Source organism: Larus michahellis, chromosome 9 (genome assembly GCF_964199755.1).
Source record: "Larus michahellis chromosome 9, bLarMic1.1, whole genome shotgun sequence".
Lineage (NCBI taxonomy): Eukaryota > Metazoa > Chordata > Aves > Charadriiformes > Laridae > Larus > Larus michahellis.
In genome coordinates this window covers 13,438,282-13,455,252 of record NC_133904.1, presented here as the reverse complement: position 1 = coordinate 13,455,252, position 16,971 = coordinate 13,438,282, and the positions used below count along the sequence as shown (strand labels likewise).

Sequence of the window (16,971 nt, the reverse complement as noted above, 5' to 3'; positions counted from 1 at the left end):
TCTTCCTTTTTAAATGTTTTAGTTTCTCTTCTCTCCTGTTCCCTATCTGCACTTCTTATTATAGAAAAAAAGGAGTATTTTCTGGCTAATTATACTATTTAGCATATTTCTACAGAGTTAAGTTAAAAGGTGGTTGTGAATTAAAAGGGTGCTTTACAGTAGAAATTCTTTTTTTGTTAAAGAATCATCAAGATGTAGAGACCTCTTTCCAAAGTGAAATCTTATTACTGTCACTCACATCCCTCCTACTCTTTGCCTGTGTTTGGCACTGCACCAACAAGTGACTCAGCACACCTAAGTGTCCTATGCCAACAGAGAGGATTTAATCCCTTGGAGACCTTAGTCGGAACACATTCCAAACAGCAGGGTATCAGCCTTGAGCTCTAGGTTCTTTGAGCAAGTGCTGTCTCTTGGTTCTGGGGTCATTTTCTCAATGTAGATATTTATTCTGAGAATATCTCTCATTTCTTGAAAGTATATTAAAGTATATTTACCTTAAATCTAAAATTTACTTTAAGGAGTACATTTATTATAACCCTGACTTTGAGAAAATGTGTCCCCTCATTTTAAAACAAGTGTTCACTTTTTCACATTTATAGTCTCCAAATTTCTTAAAACAGAAAAGGTCAATATACTTTTCTATACTGAAGGACATTCCACAATCCACATTATACATTTAAATACAAGTTTTCAATTTGATTACTTTTATGAGGCTTTTCTAATATATTCAATATATTAACACGTTTATACTTGAACAGAATACATTTCTACTAAATCCTCTTTTTATTTTGTCCTTCACTCCTTAAGCTGGTAATGAAGTAGAAGCATCCTCCATTGGCAAAGAATGGGGAAGTGTCATAATATGCATCATCAGTGGTTCCTTCTCAAGGATTCAGCTGACAACGTCTTCAGGGAGATCATTCTTGCCACCACAGGTCCCTCCCACCAGAATAACAGTGGCCACAATATTTGTGGTAACAGACTAACAATCTGCATAGCCTGATAAAGGAATGGCAAATCGGTAAGCCATACAAAAAGGAAAGATGGAAAATAAGATGCTGAGATACCGTAATGGATGAGAGCAGCCCTGAGGTCTCTGATAAACAGAATTATATGCAGTCACTGAATGAAGCAAGTGCAGTAAAAACCACCCACATGGAGTATCTGCCAACCTCCATTTCTAATGTCACTGATAACTTCAAAGAGAAAATTAAACGGAGTTGCAAAACTGCCAGAACGCAAGGATGACTTGCAGGATCCATAAGCAACTAATAAGCTGTAGTTTGCCAATGTCTACTCTAACTGTCAAGATCTGAGACCACTGAAATGAACAATGACAAAGCTCTAATTGAATGCAGAAGCACCAGACAGAAGTAGGACATTCTGTCCTACTGCAAGAGTTTATGCTATATCCTCAATTTTCAGATAATATGAAAGCAGCATGTGCATCTTCAGCTGCCCATTTTTTCCTGTTTGGTTCTCTAACTTTAATGTTGAAGACCGGAACTACTAGACAGGGAAACAACATTCCTTCACATTTTCAACTTGGTTTTCTTTATAAAAATATTTTTCTCTGTGTAAAAAAAATAACAAAATTCTTCTCTTTCTATAACCTGCAACTCTTTACAAATTTGGCATAAGTGAAACAGACCAGAAGTCCTCAAGCTCCAGTGTGTACTATTAAAGGTACAGAGGCATTTCAAGATGTTAAATGATGTGGAAGAAACAGAATCAGCTCACAGCGGTATTTAAAAAAAAAGTTCATAAACATCTAAAATGACATAAATTAACTAAAATCTGTATTAAAAACTGAATTAAAGCCTGTAATGGCCTTATGGTACTTCTCCAGTATAACAAAATTATCCTTAAGTTTTTAGTAAACATGCAAGATGCAAAAATTCCTCCACCTTCCTGTTAATGATGAAGACACCTGAATTCCGAAACACTTCCAAACTCTCAAAGGGCACAACACTTACACTTCCCCCCTCCTCCAGCTAAGTACTAGTAGAATTACATACACTTAAAGCAAACTAGCAAAGTAACTGAAAAAAGAACGCCAACCCACTACTAGCCTGTACAACAGGCTTTCCTAAACTGACGTTTGAGATGAATTCATGATTAAATACTTTACAATATGCTTACACACAGAACTTAAGAGAAAAAAGAATGTGGCAAGGATTCAGATGTTAAGCATTTGTAATCCAGTTCACATAAACATGACACAGCGGGGAACATATAGATATATGCAAGTATTAATAAATAACTGAGAAGGATTTGCAAATCAGGGGTTTCATAAGTAATTTTTCAAAAAGGATGAGGCAGAGGAGAACCCTACACAGCAGAGATAATCTATTCTCAGTTGCTGTATCTTGTGGACAAAATAGTGTGGATGAAGACTTTGCTGCTTTCAATGAGGTAAAAAAGTTTACATGGGTGTGGGAGACTCTTCTGCAACAGCTTCTGAAATTCATTACACACAGTTCCAGGCCAAGTGTCAGTACTGGCAAGGAAGATGCCAAGAAGCTTGTCCTTTTCAAAAATGATAAATAATAATTTTTTTTTTCACTTTTTTCACTATCAGAAAAGTTCTTATGTACAGATACACCTGAAATCTGATATTCTGGGTTTTTTCAATAATAATATTTAGAGCTCTGTGTTTTGTGCATTTTGTAGCCCCTCTTACAAGAAGTAAACATTCTTTATCTTCTCTTTGTGGGACGCTAGCCAGAACTTGGAATTTTTATACTTGTAGAATCTAGCCTTTAGGTAACTGATATACCCATGGGTTTTTTATTTATTTTTTTTTTTAAACCTAGACTGATCTTATAAACGGCTACATTCTGTTCAGAGTTTCACGGGAAAAAAACAACCCCGAGCTTGGACAAAGGGCAGAATTTATAGAAACAGAATCAGAACAGCTTATCATCTTTACTTCAAATCACCTTAGGCCACATCATGAAAATTCAGGTTGGTAACATACACCCCACTCAGAGTTAGGGTCAGTGACTGAAATTGTCTCAATGTAAAACAGCTGCTTAACAACAAAAGCTAAGTGAAATCAATGATGGTTTGAAAAATGCAGTTTGCTACCTTTAAAAACTTATTAGCCTCTGGTTAGACTGTGAGGTTCAAGTAATATACCCCTCTTCTGTCAAGGCAGAGTGTGTGCTATAAGGACCTTCTGTATAAAGCTCAACCCTGACCTTCTGTAAACTCACTTGTGAAACATGGTTAACAATATTTGCTGAAATAAGAACATGAAGCAACAGCAAGTTGAATAGTGCACAGAATTACTACCAGAAATGAGAAAACCAGAACTTCTGTCATTTAGTACTTAAACCCTCTACTTATGCAGTGTCCTGTCTGGAGCTCAAACGAAGGGAAGCTGAAGAGACTGCCTGGTAGAAAACAGCATTACAAAGCTATTTTGTATCTAATCACCCTTCAAACATTTTTTCCTGTGTATTACCCACTCTATTAGACTGGGTGCAATACATCCACAAGCCAGTTTGTTAACCAAACATCTCTGTGTTTTGTCCCTTATTTAGGAAATGCTAGGTACACGTTAGGATTGCTGCAGGCAGATGTGGGAGCATAGGGAGGAAGGAACACCATGTGCATTTCAGATAAAGGATGCACAAAACGTTTGTTGCCAGCCTACAGCAACTGTCTGATCCTAGCTCTTTCTTTGGATTTGTTTCGCTTGATGCAGTCACTAATACTTGGTTTTTAATAGGTAAAGAAAAATTAATGGCAAATTACATCTTTTCCCTTTCTTATTCTCAGAAAAACTAGATTAATTTCACTAAAGCTTTAAAAAAGTACTGTTGAGGCAGAATATGTTATCATCCTAGCTCTGGCTACACTGATCTGGAAACTAAAAGCCTACCTTTATCCTCAACCATGTAAACAGGCCAACAGCAAACCATAGAGGAAAGGAAGGATGAAGAACCTGAGCATTGCAATGTCTCTAATCAGGTCAGAAGAAAACGTGTTCCTTCTCCAGAATCCTAAGATTACTGGAGTTATGCATCTAAATCAAGTTCATCTTAGGAGGAGATTTCTCCTCCTCCTTCAAAAAAGGAAAATAGCTCCCAAACTATTAACTAGTGAATATATATAACACACATTCTATTGTTTAGTGGAGTAACTTTAACATGAGTGATTCATTTCTACACAGAAAAAAGACGTATTTTTAAGTCACTATGATGAATCAGTGGTAGCAATTTTGAACTAGTTCTTACATATTTTAAACAAATATCCTAACATCAAAACTATTACAAGAACTAGCATAAAGTTGTCTTTTATAATACCGTTTGATTGACTCTTCAAATTGTCACAGTAAAAAGAAACACATTAGAATATGAGTAAACCACTTCTTATATAAATATCAAAAGTAACAGAGGTCCCTTTAATAGCAGTATGGCTGCATAGCAGCAGAACAATGAAAATACAGACAGACATGGCACCTTTTATTTCTTAAGACTTTCAAGCATTCATTACTGAAATTAGACATCTGTGATAATCTAAAGTAAGGCTTTAAAATGTCTGACAAGTGTGCTGACAGTTATCTTAGACTAAAAATGATGCTCTGTATCATTTAGCTTGGAATTGGTTTGTGGTTGGGATATAATCTTGTAAATCTTAATACAAAATCTAATGAGACAATTTATTCCCAAATAATAACATACTGATTAGATGATAGTATGCAAAACACTGCAGAAGCTGATCGTTCATTAAAATCAGAGAGCATATCGTAAGCTAAAAAGTAGAAATTGACATTAGAATTGACAAAAATAGTCTGTGGATGATAAACAGATTTTATTATATAAATTACTGGACTCTTGATATTTAGTTAGTGTATCTCTTTCCATTTCTTTTCTCTTCTAGTTTAAGAGATGCATTTGGCAAATTTGTGTTTTATTAACCACAGAAACCGAAGCCACACGCTCATCAATAGTGGATAGGCTTCTTAAGGAGCCTAGTGCAACAGACTATTTTCTCTTTGCAGGAGGACCACACACAAAAAAAAAAAAAAGGCACCCAGAAAAATCTGGGGACGCATCACTGGTGGGGTGTTCCCTACTGGAATTCCGTGGATCCAGGGAGCACTCGCCCGAGGGGGCGGACACATCCACGGACCCAGCCTGCACCTGCAGCTGCGCCCTGGGAAGGGCAAGCGGCGAGACCCCTCCGGGGGCTGCAGCAGACGGCGGGGCCGCGCCGCCTCCTCCAGGCCGGGAGCCCCCACTGCCCCCACTGGAGCAGCGCTCCTACCGCCCCAGCTGCAGACGTGCCGGCTCTCAACCCTCCGCCCGCTCGCCCACCCGCCTTCCCCCCACCGCCCCGAGGCCTCGCTTGTAATCCCTGCCTTAACGACCCCGCTGCAAGGGCCCGCCAACCGCTCCCGCAGGTTAATCCCCTCCAGCCCCTCCCACCGCTCACCTCGGGCCTACAAAACACCCCCCACCCCGCCTCAGGCCGGGCGCCTCTGCCTCGCCGCCATTACCGTGAAGGGGATGTCCTCAACGCTGCCCACCGAGTAGCAGTTGTCCCCCGGGTTGACGGCGCCGGTGAGCACCTGGTGAAGATGCATGGTGGCCCTGCTTCCCTCCTCCCCCGGCTCTCCTGGGGACGGCCGCGGCCGCCGCCGAGGAGGAGCGGAGGAGACCCGGATGGAGCCGCGCTCCCGCCCGCCCCGTCCCCGCTTGATGGCGCCGCGAGCGCGCGCCGCGGAGGGAGGGAGGCAGCGCACGCGCTTCAGGCAGGTGAGTCGCGCGCGGGCACCGCCTCTGTGCGAGCGGCAGCCGTTGTGCGCGCGCCCGCGAGGCAGTTAAAAGCGGGGGGGCAGCCCTGAGGTGGGCAGGGCTGCAGGGGAAGAGCAGAGCGCTAGGTTTAAACGAGAGAAGGGAGGGACGGCCAAGGAGGCGGGGGATGCGCTGCGCTGGGCTGATGCCCCGAGGTGAGAGGGTGTCAGGACGCCTCACAGGGGCGGGAGGGAGGAGAAGGAGGAGGAGGAGGGGTGTGTGTGGTGGTGGGGATTTATCTGCTTGCTGCGGCGTTCCGGCCGTGAGGCGGGCCGGGGAGGCGTGTCCCCCGAATGAGGAGCGGTGAGTGCGCTAAGGGGGAAGCGCCGGCCGCCGGAGAGGTCAGGCAGTGCCTCGCTGGCTGGAAGGTGGCAGCACGGCGGGCTCTGAGGGGGTGTCCCTCAGGTGTTCGGCATTCCATAGTGGGGCCGACATTACGAGTCAGAACTGCTTTGTGTCAGTGAGAAAGAGACCGTGTTTCAGGGTCGTTGTAAATAGCCATTTAAAGGAGGTTAGAGAGAAAATTACCAGTACGTGGAGGTGGGGAGTTGCCCTGTTTCATTAAGGTATTTGTTTGCATTTTATGCACGTTATGTGACCTTACAGGAAACATGGTGAAGCTTTTGCCGCTTTATTTTTAATAACTGCCTAACAGTGTTTGAAAAAAAAAAAAGCCTTTAAATGTGCCTATCCTTTTTTGTCTCAGAGGTGTGAAGAAGGCTGGATCCAGAAAATTGTTTGGACTCTGAAGGGGGGGAAAGAAGCGCTCTGTATGCTGTATGTCATGATATAAGGAAAACTCTCCGATTTCTTGTACTAGGTTGATAGTCTTGCAGTTGTACCCCTGGTGCTAATGATTGAAGCTGTAAAGCTCCATCTCCTTTAAAGTTTGTGGCAGTTTTGCCTGAGTCAGGACTGCAAGATTCATCCTGCCTTATGCTGCTTCTTGAAAGTGTATGTCTTTTACTAAATAAGTGAGTTTACTCAGAATGTAGAGGTAAATCCAGATATACTCAAGTTATATTTGAATGGAAAAAACCATTGTCATCATAACACTTAAGACTTTATCTACTCTTATGCTTGTTAAAGGCTTTTTAAAGGGAACAGTATCTCCAGCTGGGGTGAAAGGGGAAAAAATGTTTTGATCTTCAGTTGACCTGGTTACATACAACCTGGTTCTATTCGACAACTATTGAATGTTCATGTGCTTCCACTGATGCTTACTATTCCATAACTTTTCCACAACTATTCCATAACTTTTCTGATTTTTAACTTGCAACTGATTTTTATTTTGGATAATGCATGCAACAGGACTTGGAGGCAAAAGCAACGTGGTGGGGTTTTCTTCATGTTGTTTAGTGGAATAAAGTCCAACTAATGCATGAAAAGAGATGACTTTTGAATTGGCATAGGCAGTCGTAATATTAAGTAGGATAATAGGAGAATGGTGTGATCTAAAGGAAAGTATTTTCCTTTTTTATGTGTAGTAAAGCTATCTGGTTTTGATGGCAAAAAGTCTTAAGTAAAAGCAGGGTACGTGCAGGATTGGTTCAATCTTCCTGGGTAACAGACATGAAGCCCAGTCTTCTTTACCTAATCAGAGTAAGACTGCCAGTAACTCTTGGGCATGCCAACTGTGAGAAAGACTTCCATCTTATTGCTTGGGTTGGTGAGAAAACTTTCACCGTGTTTGAGTTGTGTAGTACTCTAATTCCTCTGAGACTTTGCTGGGGGAGAGAGAATGTGTCTTATCCTGAAGCACGTAAAGTAAAAGTAATGTCAATGGGTTTAATAGTAAAATACTCTATTTGTGGCTGTGGAAACCTGTAGACATAGCTAGCTCTGTGCACAGAGCTTTGAGCAAGAATCATTCTGCAAGCATCTGCAGATAAGGCCCTCACATTCTTCCTGAAAAGAAGTATTTTCACCTGAGTTTTGCTTTCAGATTTGTTTTATTTACCTTATCTGATTCTTCCTTATTAGTGACTTAAATACGTCATGTTAAACTAATTTTCAGTGCATGTAACAGTGATTTATTTCTATGCCCAAGAACATGAAGCAATCTCTCTTATATATAAATAAAAAAAATTATAAAATAATAATAATTAGAAAATCTAAGGGGCCTTCATTCTCTTAACTTTTCCTTTCATTCCTGGCTATCTTGTTGCTTTGTTCAATTACTTTCCTTTCTTCTTAACCCTAAGAAAAAGCACCTGCAGTACCTCTGCTAGAATCTGTTTGCCTAGGAATTCCCTGCTTTGGCTTGAAGTTAACTGCAGTTATGGGAGGGGAAGTTCTGCTACCTCAGGAGAGTGGTTGCTGTATAGAATCAAAAGGTCTATTTAATTTATACTAATAAGCTGAAGTTGGAGCTGCCTTAGGTGGAGTTTTAAGAAGGTGTTAGGAATGCAAAGGGCACTTTACTCTTGGCTCCGTCTAGCAGGATGGATTAGATGACCTCTCAAGACCGTCTGCATCATGTATGAGGATGACTGTACTGGTTTGCCTTCTGCTTCTCCAACTACAGGGAAAGGAGAGAAAAATAATAAATCTATAGGTATTCAAAGGTTGAGACTTTCATCTTCTTTTCTTTTGCTTCCAAAAAGAGAGGGAGGCGAAGGAAAGAGGTCCAAACTTAGACACTAAACTACACCGATGCTATGGAGATGCTTGGTTCATTTGCTGGAGTAAGAAGTATTTTCACTTGGTAAAAGAAGGTGATATTAGACAAAATAATCATAAGGAAATACGGTGTTTTGATATAGAAACCATGATTATACGTTAAAAAAATCTAACTATTTTTTCCCAGTTTTTCTGAGAGCTAAAAGATATAAGAATTTTTTGCTTTTGGCAAAAGGTAGAGTGTTTTATGGCAAGGGAGAAAATTCAAAAGACGTTACTGTGAAATTTGCATAGGGAAGAAATTCTAAAGCACATGCAAAAGAAATGTGTTGCACGCATTTCTAGGGAAAGGGACACCTAGGGAAAGAAAGCAAGACTCCTAAGAGGCATCATGCAAGATAAATACCTATGCTGGACTACCTTTTATTTCAAAGGTTAAATGTGCACTCCAGCCTTGGTACCTTGAGCTTGGAGAAAATGGATTGAAGAACACGATAAGGTGCAACACCTGTTCTATCCTATTAATTTATGAACTATAATGTGGTGGTTTTTTGCTCTAGCTTTCTTATTACTGGTAGAACAAGACTGCCCCCATGAAGACCTTTATTTTTAAACTGTAGTTCATGGTGTATTTCTGTAGATGACCTTAAAGGCATTCACCTGTGAAGGATAGTCACTTCTTCTGTACTCCTGAAAAGACTTTGCTACAGCATAATTTTTGCTTGGATATTTTTAAAAGATCATGTTCTTGGAAACTGACAGTCTTTCTTCCCCAGGGGTATCTAAATGCTGAACACTTTTGTCAGTGCATAGATGTCTAAACATTTCCCCCTGTCTGGACCCTTACTGTCCTGTAGAGTAATCACCCACACTTCCAATTTTAAAGAATTAAAAAATAAAAACCAATAGCATTAAAAATTGCAGCAAAAATGAAACTTTTCAATAGTTCTTTTAAACCACAATCAGGTATTTGTGGATGAAAGAACTAATGATTTAAAATTGTAATTCATTAAATGGGGGAGTAGGGAAACGGACAGATAGTTTAAACAGCACAGAGAATTTAAGGCTCTTACTTGAAGGTGCTGACTTTTTCAATGGCTAAGGAGAAGGCTGTGTCTGGAGTCCTGTCTCTTAATTCTCTTCAGAAACTTCAAGGCTTTTGTTTTCTTGCCAGTCTGTCTAATCGTGATAGCAGTTCCAGACTGGTAGCATTTTTTGGGGGAGCAGGATAGGATTTTTCTGAGAAATAATTGAGTTGTTTGGTGATTGTTCAGTTGTAAGTACTTAGATGCTGAGAAAGCAGAGACAGAATAAACAAAGATCATGCCCAAGAGTGATATGTGTCATGACGTTGGACTTTGTCAACATAGGATAAAGTATTAACTAGTTCCATTGGCTGAGTTTATTCTGTGTGCTTTTTGCTAAATGCTTATGCTATACAGAAATTTAGTGAAACTTATAGTGAACAAATGCGTTTAGAATAATTTCCGGAGTGTCTGAATCCTAATATATGGTAGGAAGCACTGTTGTTTTAAATAAATAATTTTCTTCAGATGGAAGAATTAATACTTTGTACTCTTGCAGTTCTGATCATCTGTGTATCTTGCCTTTATAGATATATTTCAAGCACCTGGAAAATAGAATCGCTCCAGTAAAGTCACAAATGACCACGTACAATTAATTCCAAGTACATGTTCTTTAAATTCACCTCCAAATAAAGATTTAGTAGAATGATAAATGACTTTATTGTCGATTGCACACAAATAACTTTCCTGACATCTGAACAAGCATTCTGTATGAGACTGAGTGTTCTGATGGCACTAGATGTGTACATGAAAGATGTTCTGGGAATTTCTCCTGGTCATCTTTTATTGAGGGGAAAAAAAACCAAAACAAACCACAGGTGCATACTGAATCATACAGTACTGCAGCAAAGATTACAATTCTGCATCTCTCAAAGGCAGATATTTCTGTCCTTAAGGAGGTCATGAAAGGTGTTGCATGGGGTTATTTATAGTACAGACTCATATCCAGGAACCAGAGGACCCCAGAAGAAGATTCCTACTATGAACTTCTGATAATAGTGTTTTCAGGCATAGACCAGATCTTCAACACCAACTGTTTTATAAGTACCACAGAACCAATTGGGCAGTGAAGCCTGAGGAAGACTTGAATTAAAAGCCCTTCTGGGAACTTAAGCCAAAATATTTTGGACTGACTTTTGAAAATCTTGTCATCAGTTTAGGTTTGTGTTGCTTTCTTAGTAGCTCTTGTACTGTATATTTCTTCAACTTCAAGGTGCCTTGTCACTAATACATCCTAACTTTGAGATAGCTATTATTCTTCTAATAAGAAAAAGAATCTGTAAGGGAATAACTTTTCTTGTGTTATTTTCATTTTGCTTTCCACGTGGTATCCTTCTTGAATTTTACTGGTGCTTATATAGACTATTTTTAAAACAACGTGCATCTGCATGTTACATGCTCTGTCATTTTGCCTAACTAATTTTCTACAGGTACCTGAATGTATCCTGAACCAACATATTCTTAAGACTCACTGGCTTTTGGTGAGACCTTAACTACCTTAAGCCTATTGTAATATTATCTATGCTTCAAAAGACTGTAGTATGGGTTTTTAAGTTGTAAGTAAAACCAACCAAACTTGTAACATTATAGCTGTCACTTTTGCTTCCTTTGAATTGCAGATGCAAATAAAATATGCAATCATTTATGGATTTAGCTGTTCAAAGTCACTATGGACCTCTTATTCTCTTCTGTTTGCAATATTAAAACCTAATAAATACTATTTTTCAATCTAAAGGTACGTTTGCATTGGGCGAAGAAGCGTATGCACAGTATTTAATTTTTGTTCTTTACATGCTTAGCAGAGTCTCTGCAGAGTGTATGTGTGCAACAGTTTATGTAGAGTACCTAGCTAGGTCTTTCAGACTGCCCACTGGAACATCTTACTAGTTTCTTGACTATACAGGGAATACATTATGAAAAGATGTGAGTAAAAGAAGATTGTGAATTGCTCCTATTGCAACATGTCACTGCTCAGTGTAATTGAGGTACTGTGTGGGAATTGCTGGGGTTTCATTTGGTTTGGTAATTCTTTGAGGATCTAATTATTAACTCTTAAATACTCATGTCTATAGCATAAACTTCGTGACCTTGTTGACACTCGAGCTGAACTGTTGCTAATTCCTGTGTTGAGAACAACAGTGCAATGTAGCTGTATGGACTGTAGCTTAGGCAGTATGAATGTGTTTACTGTGGGTAACTTTGGGACCACAAGTGTTTAACTTGCTGTATGCGTTTCCAGCGAGCCTGTCTGAATCATTTGAAGTGAAGTAAAATGGTTATTAGTATTCCTTCTTACTAACATAACTCCGAGGCATCTCTCAGCAACTCAGCTTAGTGCTAAAATTTATTTTTAAGACTTGAGGGAGGTTCTTGTGTCTAATTGACTTTTAAAAAGCTGGGGATATAGAACAGAGCACATATTTAGTAATAACTAGGACTATGAGAGTCTGATATTCCCCCGCCCCCCCGTCCATGGTCAATCAGGGTAAAAAAAAAATAATTAAAAAAGTTATTTTCAAGGTTTTTTTAATATTTTTTTTCCCCAAATACCTCCACTTTGGCTGTCTTGCAGCCCTAAGAAGCAAAGAACTGATATACTTCTCCAGTAGAAAACTAAATTCATTGAAATCGGTTCAACTGAATATTATTCAGCTGTTTTTTATCCATTCTGAAACAGTCTTAGTGAAGTAAACATTAGGAGAGAGTAAGCAACAGTAACACCAATGAGCAGTCTTGCAGGTTGGAGTTATTGGCATTTTATTAATGAAAGAAATGTCAAACTATATTTTTAGTATTTTTTAGATGAAAACCCAAAATTTAGAGGCATAGAGTGCTGTGTTCAGTGTAAATTGTGAATTGCCTGGTTAGGAGGAGGGCTGACATATATTTGCTTGACGTTTGACTCTGTGACTTCTGATGAATGGGACTTGTAGATGCTACTTCTGTATGAGTGCTAGTAGTAGCTGAAGTGGCAGGTTGGGCAGTTTACTCAGAGCACTTAGAGACTTAGAAAAATTGACTGGGACTTTACTTTTCTCTGCTGTTTTGACAGTGAACATGTAAGATCTTTAAGATATGTCCAGGGAAGCTTGCAATTGAAGTTGGTATCTTGATTTATATTGTTCCTGTGGTTTATTTTTTTTTAAAGTACTAAAAAGCCCTGAAGCTGAGACCTCCAAGTACCCTTTTGCACTGAGCCCATTTAGTCACAGAATATTTTATCTAGAACTGTTGCTATCCTAATTTCTTTTCAGGAAGGCAGAGGTTTGCCATCTTTGCTTGGGGAAGTTAGTGAGCCATAACCATGGAATTCATTGAACTTCAGCAGAGGTTTCTTGGTTTAACACCTACTCATAATTTGTGTCCACAGAAGAGCCTATGAAAATCTATTGCAGTAATACATGAAGAGCATTAATATTTAAAGTATATGCACTATATATATTTGTCATTCCAGAGGTGGCATCTAAGGAGCACATCTCAAGAGCAAAGTGTTACCTATGTATTCAGTTGCTAGAATAAATCATGCATCGTGTAAGGTTTTTCAGAGGTAGTGCTAAGTTTAAAGATGAGACATGTGATCTGCAAAGCTCTATGGACTTCATAGTTTTGAACTGGTAACTGACTTATTTTGTGGGATTTGTATTACTCGTAATAAATAATAAAAAGCAAGTTATTGGTGACAATAAACTAAATATATTTCCCAGAAGCTTATATATGGAACAACTCAGTTCTTTGTACCTTCTTTCCCAAGAACGTGAGAGGTCTGTACAGGTTTCTAACTGTGGAGGTTCTCAATGCAGAGACAGTTAAGGATTGTTGATTCCTGTATCAACATATTGGTAAGGAACACATGGATTTTACTTTAGTCTTCAAACTGATCTGCAGAATGCTGCAGTGTGTGTTAAAGTGAAATTTGCTTGACTCCTTATATTATATAACATTGAGAATCTAGGATTATTTTGGGATGTGAACTGTGTGTTCTGATGTTGCAGACAATTCTGAGATGGTAATAAAGATGTATGCTTATGAAAAACATCTTCTCGGTTCCTGCAACTGCAGACAGGATATGAGAAATGAACTGAATGCTAGCTGTGATTAATTATGCTGTGCAACCAATTTTCTGAAAGCATACTCTGGCTATCCAGTCATATACCTTCAATTAAGTCAAGATAAAAGGTGAAATTTGGGCCTAAATAAACAAATAGTTTTTGCCAGTGACTTGGTTGCTGGGAAGAGTGTTTCAAGTTTTCTGTAATCTGTGTCTTTGGGGTTTTGTTGTGCTCTCTTAGCTCGTGTGTGTGTCTATCCTGTCTCCCCCCACCTGCCCTGTTTCCCCTTTCCTGTTATTTTTTTTCCCCCCCCCCTCTCTCTATCTCCCAAAACTCTTGAATTCCCTAACTCAGTTCAATCAAATGCTGAAATCCCTTGTATATATTATGGAAATTCTTGACAGGGTAGAGAAGAGAGACTTTGATTAAGCCCCCACTGATGGAAGAGCTGCAGTGAGAGGCCGACAGTTCTGTCGTGTTTGGCACAGGAGGAAAATGGATGTCAGTACCTGGATGGAAGTGATGGAGTTAAAGAGAAGGTTGATGTCCCAAGGGACATGGCAGTCCCTTGACCTGTCTCAGCTTCAGTTTCTTTTGGCTGAATTAGAATGGGTGAATTGGGGTTATCTGCTTTTGCCTGAAAAACAGAGGGAAATGCCAATTTTGTAGTTGTTGGAGTGATGAGAACACTAGCTGTTCATTGTGTACAATGTAAGGAGAAGCTAGTATTGAGCACTCGTTATCACTGAGTTGAGTGGTATGTGCCGAGCACCTCTGACAGATCATCAATGCATATGTGTCTTCTAAGGGTGTGCACAGGAGTAAATGAGTTAAATGATGGTGATATTTGCCAGCAGCATGATATGGAAATGCTGCCCACTGCATCACACAGATCTGCTACCATCTGTTCACAAAGGCTTGCTGCATTGAGAGGAGCAGAAAATTGTATAATATTCCTTATGTTAAAGCTTGTGGAAAAACTTGCTTTTGTTTTTGCTCTGAATATTTATTTTCTTTGAATTCAGGTCAAGTCTCTTTATTCTTAATATTTTGAAATTTCCATGGATGTTATAAATTTAAGTAAAGGAGCTTTAGTTATGTAAATAATATTTTCTTCTGTATCTGATCAACACTGATTTATTTTTTTTTTGTTTTGCTTTGCTATTCCAGCAAGTATGTAAACCCAGTAATTAAGGTAGCAGGACAAGCAGTCTGTTGTGTGGATCATATGGTATTTTCTATATCGTGTTGATAAGGCACCCAAAAAGGATCATTTCACAATGACCTTGTAGTCATAGTTATCAGACTGGTTTTTAGAGTTAAGCAGATCAAATAAAATAATCACAATCACTGCCACATTTGTTACTGATGGGTGTTTGCCATTGTTCTTGGCCAAATAACCTATTTAAAACAGTTTTATTTTTAGTACTCACTGTGCAGCCCAGCTAAGGCTGTGGGGTCATCTGTTTGTATGAGGTTTCAGACTACCAGCCTTTAGTATCAGATACTATGTTGTAAAGGTAAGATCAGCTGGTTTTATATACAAGTTTTTATTAAGACGACCATCTGTGTAATAGCAAGTATGAGTAGGACCATTCAGCATCTTTGACTATTTTCGCATCTGCAAATAGCTGTTTGGACACTAGCTGGGCTGTATTACTGAACCGTACTAGAAGATCTGATGTACAGCATATGGGATCTGTAAGCAGTATATTCTGATGTTCAAATGGTCTCCAGTTTTCTCTATCCTAACACCTCTTTGTGCCTCACTAACCTGTTCTGGAGTCATCAGCTTTCACTGAGCTAAAGAATCTGTCAGTGTTTTGCTGGTGATGAGAACAGTAGTTGCTGCCTCTTACCTTCTGCCTTTCTTCTCTGGGGATCCCTGGAGCAGGAGACATCCAGACTGAACTTCTGTGTATTCCAACTGCTTTTTACCAGTAGTACCCCAGTATGCCTCAGCTGTTGCTGCAAGTAGTGGGTTAGGTCAACCTTGAATTTGGCCTGCTTTGTGTCAAAGAGCCAAAGCAATGTTGGCAGGCTCAAGAATAGCCAAGTGCTCTCCATTCGGTTCTTGAACTGGGCCCAGTGCCAGCACAAAGATTAATTACTCCCATTATGTCTTGGTTATAAATAAATAAATAAAATGTGTAAAATGAGAGATGCCTAGGAGAGACGGTTCAGTATTGCAAATGACTGGATTATTTGGTCCTGCAATGACCAAGAAATGCAGTAGATATAAATCAGCTACTTAGCAATCTAGTTATATAGCAATTTATTATGGTTTATACAGCTTAATTTGATGCTTGGGTGCTTAGACCTCTAGCACCAGTGTCAATTCTCCATCTGTGCAGTTGTACTAATGAAGTAAAGAACTCAGATTAATTTATAGAGATGGCTGTTGACTGGAATCCCTGTTCTGAAGAAAACGCTGAAATGTTTTATTGAAAAAACATAAACTAGAACAACTATGAAGCAGGAATTAAAACACTGAAAGAAATTTAGCAGTAATAGTTCATTTAAGTGTTTGGGAGTATCAGACACTGAGCTGCCTGCAATGGGATTTCCCCAACACCAAATGTGGGTAACTTGGGAAACCTGGGAGCTGTTGCTGCAAAAGCACCAGGAATCCTTTCCAGTTCCAACTCCAGAGACTGAGAGTGACTCTAATAATTTATTTTTTTTTTTAATGGGGAAAAGAGGTGAGAGGGTTTATGTATTTTGCTATGTAGAGCCCAAAGACCTAAGGGAATTATCCTGTTACCTGCACAGATAACATTCACATTCCTTTAGGAATTACCCTGTTATTATGTTATTGTTATTATATCAATGTTAACAACGTTAACGTATCAACAATAATTGTTATTATATCAACGTTATTATGTTCAGTCATTTTGCAGTCATGTTGACCTGGCTGTACAATTTGTATTTTTTTGATGGTAAAAGACATAGGCAATATATATAAATTGCCAGGGTATTTAAAAAACCGTATCTACATTATGGGTCCATTTCTAAACTTTGGTCTCTTGACTGCTCCAGCATCCAGGGAACAGTGTGGTTGAACATTGCTGGCTTTTTCTCTTGTTTCCAGCTGACAGAAACTGAACATATGGGAGTGGGAGAAAAAATGACAAGCCAGTGCAGACAGTGGGATTAATTTGTTGGGTTTTTTTTGTTGTTGTTGTTTTGTTTTTAGTTTGGGAGGACAGTGCACTTATTGCAGAAAAGGCAGCAAAAAATACGCAAGTATGTTTTGAGTATTGTTTGTCTATGCCTCAAAAATTTCTTTGGTAGCTACCTGGATGTATTGGGAAGGGAAATAGTCTATACTACTATATTTAGAAAGGATTGCATCCATAAGATAATACAGCCAGCAGCGTTTCAGAACTCTGCCAGATGGTGTTAGCT

General features: G+C 39.2%; 2 protein-coding genes across 14 annotated transcripts in view; one reads left to right on the top strand and one right to left on the bottom strand.

Moving 5' to 3' along the window:
* Positions 1 to 5,725, bottom strand: part of DMXL2 (Dmx like 2) — a 54,451-nt gene extending 48,726 nt beyond the window's left edge. Inside the window, exon 1 of one of the 2 annotated variants that reach the window (XM_074600701.1) lies at positions 5,510 to 5,725. In XM_074600701.1, the coding sequence (XP_074456802.1) occupies positions 5,510 to 5,596 (87 nt within the window). In that variant the 5' untranslated portion in view covers positions 5,597 to 5,725. The remainder of the gene's footprint in view (positions 1 to 5,509) is intronic. The other variant, XM_074600702.1, reaches the window with a different exon arrangement.
* Positions 5,726 to 5,770: 45 nt separating this feature from the next.
* SEMA6D (semaphorin 6D) overlaps positions 5,771 to 16,971 on the top strand; it is a 686,608-nt gene continuing 675,407 nt past the window's right edge. For 7 of the 12 annotated variants that reach the window (XM_074600718.1, XM_074600715.1, XM_074600713.1 and 4 more), the window contains exon 1: positions 5,819 to 5,962. The gene's annotated coding sequence lies outside the window, so the exon portion shown is untranslated. Of the gene's footprint in view, positions 5,963 to 6,358; positions 6,374 to 16,971 lie in introns of those variants that run through there. The other 5 variants (XM_074600714.1, XM_074600710.1, XM_074600709.1 and 2 more) reach the window with 2 other exon arrangements.